Here is a 7,894-nt window from a genome sequence, read left to right as displayed (position 1 = left end):
CCCTGTCCCCTGCTCTCCTCTACACCGTCCACCCTGTCCCCTGCTCTTCTCTACACCATCCAGCCCGTCCCCTGCTGTTCTCTACACTGTCCCTCCAGCAACCGTGTTTCAGTCCAGCAAAGTTCAGTTTAAAATTTAACAAGAAAGTATAGCTTTTAAAAACAGTTTATGATCCCTCTGCTTACCCTGTGGCCCTGAAAGTCCCCTCCAGGCTTTCTGCAGTTTTGAGCTCTCATATTTGACACAAGTTTCTTTTTTCTGCCTTCTACTGTGTATGTTCTTTGACAGCCAGGATGTATTTATGGAGGGGATGGGATATGTTGTACCTTTTCCTTTGTCAGAATCTTCCTTGCTTCCTCCTTGAATCCCTCCCACTGGTCTGACACTGATTTACCTTCAGGCAGCTGTTTCCAGTTCATTTTTGCCAAATCACATCTCAACTTGGTAAAATTGCCCTTTCCCCAATTTAAAATTTTTGATGTCTTTTGCAATGACACTGTGTGAAATCTAACTGAGTTACAGTTCTGAGCAGATGATCTTGTTGTGTATATCTGTTTTCTAATGATCTGAACTGAGGTTTTTAACTTTCAAGTGGAGTTGGTCTATTCCTACTTCAGTTGAACAGATCTGAACTGAACTTGGAGGAATTTGATTTGTATTTTACATCTTCTCTTCACTGACACCTAGGTGCTGGGGTGGCTTTGCTGAATGATCATATTTATGTGGTCGGAGGCTTTGATGGAACTGCCCACCTTGCCTCAGTAGAAGGTTATAACATTCGCACAGATTCTTGGGTAACAATAACGAACATGACAACACCTCGATGCTACGTGGGAGCAGCTGTACTACGCGGGAGGTTATATGCTATCGCTGGGTATGTCACATTACAACGAAGGTGTCGCAACTCCAGTGTAGTTTACCAGTCCGCCAGCTTGTCCTGCAGAATGTCATTAATGTATTGAATTAATATCTTGAATTACACTGAATAACTTGGAATAAGGACACTATCTGTCAGTTTCTGTCTATATATTTAATGGGTATCTGTGTTATTGTATTTCTGAGCATTCATCCATGCCCCTGTCTCTTGCCCCCATTGGTAACTGTATTGACCTGTTTAAATTTCCCTGTAACCTTGGCCCTCCCTAATTCTGTAACCTTTTTAGCTCCACAATCATCTAAGAATCTGCATTCCTCAAATCCTGACCTTCTGCCTTTCAGCCACTTCCTCCCACTATTAATTACTGTGTCATTTAGCTTCAGTCTAGACCTTTCACTCTGGAATTCCTCTATTAAGTCTGTCTCTCCTCCTAATCTTCTCTTCTTTAGCTCAATTCAGTTTTGTCTTATTCCACTCCTTTAAAGCCCCTTAGAGGCATTTTGCTATGTGCAAGTGCTTTATAAATGCACTCCCTGTGCAACCAGAGCATCCTTCCTCAGATAGGGAGACCAAAACTGCACACAGACTTGAGGTGTGGCCTCACTGAAGACCTGTGCAAGTGCAGCAAGACATCCCTGCTCCTGTACTTGAATCCTCTTACTGGGAAGTTGAACTTGCTATTTACCTTTTTCCCTGCCTGCCGTACCTGCATGCTTACTTTCAGCAACTAGTATACAAGGACACACGGGTCTCATTGCACTTCCCCTTTCCCAATCCCTTGCCATTCAGAAAATAATCTGCCTTCCTTTTTTTGGTACGAAAGTGGATAAATGTTTATCCACAATATACTGCATCTGCCATGCATTTGCCTACTTGCATAACTTGTCCAAATCTCACACACAAACATCTCTGCATCCTTCTCACAGTTCACCCTCCCATCCACCTTTGTGGCCTGCATTACATTTAGTTCCCCCATCTAAATGATTAATCTATATTGTGAATAGTTGGTTAAATACTCCAGAAAATCTGTAACCAAGTCACCTCTTGTAAGACCATAAAGTGTTCAAGCAGAACTAGGCTGTTCAGCTCATTGTGTCTGCTATGCTATGCTATGCAATGTGATTATGGCTGATTAGATAATCCTCAAATTTGCTTTGCTGCCTTTTCTACATAAGCCTTGATTCCTCTATTGATTACAAATCTGTCTATCTCAGCCTTGAATCTACTTAATGACCCAGTCTCAACAGTCCTCTGTGGTAAAGAATGCCATAGAATCATTACCCGGAGAGAAAAATGGCTCGCTTGTTTTAAATGTACAACCCCTTATTCTGAAATTATGCCCTCTGGTCCTAGACTCTCCATAAACTTCAGATCATACAAGCTACCTCTGTCCATATCCTATCCTGCACCAAATCCTGTTCCTCCTTTTTGAGCAAGATTTTAGCTACACCTCCTATTATTTCCTTTGACTCGCTGTTGTTTTGATAAGACCACTGTGAAGTTCCTAGGGATGTACTTTCTGTTCTAAATTAAAGTGCTATATTTGCTGTTGATGCATGCAGCAATTCCAAGGCATCAGCATCATAGTCCACTGTCAGGACAGGTTCTTATCATAGCTCTCCACCAAATTGTCAGTCAATGTACCTCACCTCCCACCTGGAGTCTCATGAAATGCAAAATAGTCTTTAATAGCCTGATAGAGACTTCCAGCGGTAAGATTAGTTTCCTTTGACAGAAAAGTTCTGTTGGTTAAAAGTGGATCGCTCAGGGTCTCTGGTTTATTCTTGACAGATACGATGGGAATTCGTTGCTGAGCAGTATAGAGTGTTATGACCCCATCGTCGACAGCTGGGATGTGGTAACTTCAATGGGAACCCAACGCTGTGATGCTGGAGTGTGTGTGCTGCGTGAGAAATGAGAAACAGACAGCGAGAGTGGAATGGAATCTCAAATGAAAAGTGTGTTTCAGCATTCCTTCATTCATGCCTTCAGCTGTGATGTTTGTCTTTTTTTTTTCTTGGAGTGCAATATTTGGAGCTAAACGTAAAACTTTTAGAAAATGAGCAACGATTTGCACAAAAACAGTTGAAGCTGTGCAGCTAAGAACCTGGATTAAGTGAAGTATACAGTTCAGAAACTTAGAGACAATAGATTCATGTAAGAATTTCTGTTTTGGTTTGCATTTCATGTCAGTGTGGACTGGAATGAGCTGTTTATACACATGGAGAGCAGCTGACTGCTAGACCACACCTCATCCTGTTACTAGCTAACCTGAACTTTGAAGGATTTTAACATTAAGCATTTTGATATGTGTTCATTGCATGTCTTGGCAACAGTGCACTGAACACCAGAACTCAATGTACTGCAGTCATTTCAGCACCTCAGCTTTCTCCATAATCGGTGAAAAAAACAGTAGCAGTCTAAAATGCAAAATGCCAGCCAAGACTGCCAGAGCCAGATTCAAATGTAGCATCAGCACTGACTTGGAAGCATTATTTTTACTGTGGTACTGACTGAGCTATGGTGAGAACTGTCCACTATGAATCTTTCCAGTACTGAGTGACAGCATTTTATTTAAAAGTGACTTTCTACAGTTATGTACTGAAAGTGAACTAATAAACCCTCTCCTGTAAGTCACAAGTTCAATAAATACCCTTACACAGGTTATCCTTACAGAGCTTATATCAGAGAAAGACTAGTTGATATTGGAAGACTTGAATATTAAAAGTTACATTTTTAAAGAAGTTTTCTTCAATTTTTTCTTTGACACGATGCAGGTGTCAGCACTTCTGTTGTCACTGTGACATAATCTTTCAAAACAGGAAGCCACTTGCTTGCTGTTCCTGCACATTTCACCTTAGCCAACAGTTTGACTGCGACCAGTGAGAGGGATAGACCTGATGCACAGCCTGGAGGGTTATGCACTTCAAATTCTCACAGCATTTCTCAACTATATAACAGCCTCGGTTCCCTGCTGGAGGTCAGCTGGAGTAGACAGAGGGAGAGGAAACAAACAATTTTTGTAACAATACTCAGCTGAATGCAAGGTACAAATGTAAAGACATTTGTCCTTTCCTTGGATTGAAGGAAAGAATTCTATACTGAATCTCACAAAAGGTACAGCACAAAGAGGTGACTGGTCTGTTATAGGTATTGATGCTACACATAAGCTGCATCTCAGCCACTTTTATCTACATGTAGCAGCATCGCTTTCTATTCATTTCTCAATGTGTGCTTATCTAGCTTCCCCTTCAATGCTGTTTAATAAGTTTCACTTTCTAACCACAACTTTAAACTAGAATTTCATACATTAATGGTGAAAATAGATTAGAATTTGACGAAAAAATATTTTTCTGGTATTTAAATAACTTTGGCACATGACAAGTAACAATCCAACATTTTATTACTGCCAGAGTTTCCATCTGCACATTCTTTACAATGGCATTTTAATACATTTGATCTTCTATACTACATTCTTGATGATCATTCCATACTAACCATTTCCAGCATGATTACAGTCTTCTAATGTGCGGCAGGTCTGTTAACACGGCATGGTTTCAACTAAGAACGTGACAAGACCCCTCTCATTTTTATATTGACAAGTAACAATCCAACATTTTTACATTGAATAGAGAAATACTGGTGGGAAGCGGGACAAGAACATTGTAGAAGCTCAGTGCTCGGAGAGCTGCGCTGCATGCCAAATCATTTCTTAATCAGGCACCTCCATGTGAGGAATCTAATGCACTTTCTTGAGGTCTATGAAACTTGGATTGATTGCTGTAATCACAATGTTAAATTCCCCACACCCTACCACAGGAGATCACGGTCACCACCACCACCACCTTTCCAAGATGGCAGCACTGTTAAATTTTGATTAATGTGGCAAGTGAGACGGGTTTCCTTGAATTACTTTCCAAAGCTTGGTATTTTAAATTCAACATCATTGCTCATGCTTGTTGGGCAGCCATGAACTTTTCACCACAATATTCAAAAAAGAAACTTTTTGACTTTGGCACCTTTTCTTTAATAAGATTAAACCAACTCAGTTGTCAGATTTTCCAACATCTGCTGAGTGGAGGAAATCGGAAGTCTGATGACTAATTCTCACCGCAAGCAAAATGTGCCACATTTACAATCCACTAGCCTGATTTGCAAAAGCACAATTTCATCAGTTAGTTTGATGAATTTAAGAGCAAACAAAACCTATTCCTTACCATTGAGCAGTTAACTTTCTGAATGCTAAATATACCAAGGCATTCCTTCAGTGGCTCCATGTGAACAGAAGCTAAAAATTAGTTATTCCACTTGTCATTGGTCTCACTCCACCAGCCACTTCTTTTAGTGGCTGCTGTTTATGACTTTGACTTTCACTCCTGGGGCTAACTCAATTTCCTTTTAGGTTTCATGTACCAACAGCAGGGAAAGGTAGCATCTCAAAAAAAGGCAATTTCACCACAATCTCTTAATGGACAATCTGCCCTCACACCGAAAGCAAAGGTTCTTGAGGAGGAGGTTGTTACATTGCTTGGTAACCATCTTACTCTCTAGGGGATACTGAAACTACAGGAAATTGAGGGTGGCAGTTGGAATGTAGAATGTTCTTTGGCTTGATGTCAAATTGTATTTGGAATGTATTTTAATGTATATTTTCATCAGTTTCATTTTCTCCATCACCCATTGCGATCGCCCATTACATCACAGTGAACAAGCTTTTTCCTAAAAAGAAATATCAAAAATAAACTAATTATGAATACAAGGCAAACGAGATTCCAATCAAAATTTCAAGTTTAAGCTTGAATAGTACCCATTCTGTTTCTGACTCAGCCCCATTTCTGTCTTAAGTGCAAAAGTTAGACAAAACATTTCTGTGTGTCAGTTATTTGGCTGCAGGTTGAGGTTTGGCTTTGTTGCATGCACTTGGCCCATATCCCTACAAACATTTCTTATTCATGTACTAATCTAAATGCCTTTTAAATGATGTAACTGTACCCACATCCACCACTCCCTCTGGAGGTTCATTCTACACACTAACCACGGTGTTAAAAATATTGCCCCTCATGTCTTTCCTTAAAATCTTTCTCCTCCCACCTTAAAAATATGCCCCCTAGTCTTCAAAATCCCCAAGCACAGGGAAAAGACACCTGCCATTCACCTTAGATAGCAAGAACTGCAGATGCTGGAGTCACAGAAAACGAAGTGTGGAGCTGGAGGAACATGGCAGGCCAGACAGCATCAGAGGAGCAGGAAAGCTGATGTTTCAGGTCGGGACCCTTCTTAAGTGTCAGCTTTCCTGTTCCTCTGATGCTGCCTGGCCTGCTGTGTTCCTCCAGCTCCACACTTTGTTATATCTGCCATTCACCTTATCTATTCCCCTCATGATTTTATAAACCTCTATAAGGTCACCCTTCAAACTCTGATGCTCCAGTGAAAAAAAATCTCCCAGCCTATCTCTCCTTATAACTCAAACCTTCCATTACCAGAAACATCTTGGTAAATCTCTTCTAAACCCTCTCCAGCTTAATAATACCTTTCCTATAACAGGGTGACCAGAACTGCACACAGTACTCCAGAACAGGCCTCAGCAATGTCCTTTACAACCTGAACATGATGTCCTAATTCCTATTCTCAAAGGTCTGAGCAAGGAAGACAAGTGTGGTCAACGCCTTTTTAATCACCCTGAATATAAACTTCAAAAAATTATGTGGCTGAACCTCTAGGTCTCTACAACACTACCCAAGGCTCTACTTTTAATTGTACAAATCATGCCCTTGTTTGTTTTACCAAAATGCAATACCTCTCATTTATCCAAATTAAACTCCATCTACCACTCCTCAGCCCATTGACCCAATTGATCAAGGTATCTTTGTAATCTTAGATAAGCTTCTTCACTGTCAACTATACCACCAATTTTGGTATTATCCGCAAACCTACTAACCATGCCTTCTATATTTGTATATAAATGATTTATATAAATGTCAAATAAAAGTGGACCCAGCACCGATTCCTTGTGGAACACTGCTGGTCAAAGGCCTTCAGTCCGAAAAACAACCTTCCACCATCACTGTCTCCTGCCATTAAGCCAGTTTTGCATCCAATTGGTAAACTCACCCAGAATCCAATGTGATTAACTTTAGTAAAGCTTTTGACAAGGTTCCACATGGCAGACTAATTAGTGAAGACCAAGTAAACAACGCCTACTACTCTGTCCTCAATATTCTCGGTTACCTCCTCAAAAAAAAAATCAAGTTGTGAGACACCCTCGCACAAAACCACGCTGACTATTCCTAATCATTCCTTGCCTCTCCAAATGCATATAAATGCTGTCTTTTAGAATCACCTCCAAGAAGTTACCCACCACTGAAATCAGACTCACCAGTCTATAGTTCCCAGGCTTCTCCTTACATCCCTTCTTAAGCAAAGGCAGATTAGTCAATCTCCAGTCATCCGGCACCTCACTCTTATTTAAAGATGATACAAATACTTCTGCTAGGGTCCCCGCAATTTCCTAACTTCCCATGACGTCCTGGGATACATTAGATCAGGTCCTGGAGATTTATCCACCTTTATATTTTATAAGACCTCCAGCATTTTCTCTTCTGTAACGTGAACGGTTTTCAAAACTTCAGTATTTATTTCTGACTACTCTAGCCTCCATTTCTTTCTCTACAGTAGACGCCGATGCAAAATATTCATTTAATATCTCTCCCAAGACCAGAGGCTCAACACAAAGACTACCTCTTTGATCTTTAAGGGGTCTTACTCTCTCCCCCTATATCATTCTAAACTAATCCTCTTGCCCTGCTGACTGAGTAACCATCTCAGCTGAGCCAATCCTGTCCACATTGCAGGAGTCGCTAAGTGGAAGATCCCCAGGGGTGTTTCTTTTTTTCCCTTTGCTCTGTGGGTTGACACAATGAAGCTTTAGTTACCATTTCAGATGGCCTTGTGTGGCTTAGGCTATGACCAACTTGTTTATATGGCTGAGATAGTAGGAACTGCAGATGCTGGAGAATC

The 7,894-nt window shown here is 40.7% G+C and overlaps 2 protein-coding genes across 7 annotated transcripts in view; one reads left to right on the top strand and one right to left on the bottom strand.

Annotated features, from left to right (window-relative positions):
- Positions 1-3,628, top strand: part of klhl12 (kelch-like family member 12) — a 43,103-nt gene extending 39,475 nt beyond the window's left edge. For 4 of the 6 annotated variants that reach the window (XM_048611925.1, XM_048611926.1, XM_048611924.1 and 1 more), the window contains 2 exons: positions 688-874; positions 2,669-3,628. In XM_048611925.1, the coding sequence (XP_048467882.1) occupies positions 688-874; positions 2,669-2,795 (314 nt within the window). In that variant the 3' untranslated portion in view covers positions 2,796-3,628. The remainder of the gene's footprint in view (positions 1-687; positions 875-2,668) is intronic. The other 2 variants (XM_048611927.1, XM_048611922.1) reach the window with 1 other exon arrangement.
- A 634-nt stretch (positions 3,629-4,262) lies between these two features.
- LOC109913727 (BH3-interacting domain death agonist) overlaps positions 4,263-7,894 on the bottom strand; it is a 20,649-nt gene continuing 17,017 nt past the window's right edge. The window contains exon 4 of the mRNA XM_020513277.2: positions 4,263-5,596. Coding sequence (XP_020368866.1) covers positions 5,576-5,596 — 21 coding nt within the window. The 3' untranslated portion in view covers positions 4,263-5,575. The remainder of the gene's footprint in view (positions 5,597-7,894) is intronic.

The sequence above is a fragment of the Rhincodon typus genome, chromosome 25 (assembly GCF_021869965.1).
Source record: "Rhincodon typus isolate 14 chromosome 25, sRhiTyp1.1, whole genome shotgun sequence".
In the NCBI taxonomy this organism is placed as follows: Eukaryota; Metazoa; Chordata; class Chondrichthyes; order Orectolobiformes; family Rhincodontidae; genus Rhincodon; species Rhincodon typus.
The sequence above is the reverse complement of the archived record's forward strand: the minus strand, read 5'-3'. Positions and strand labels throughout refer to the sequence as shown.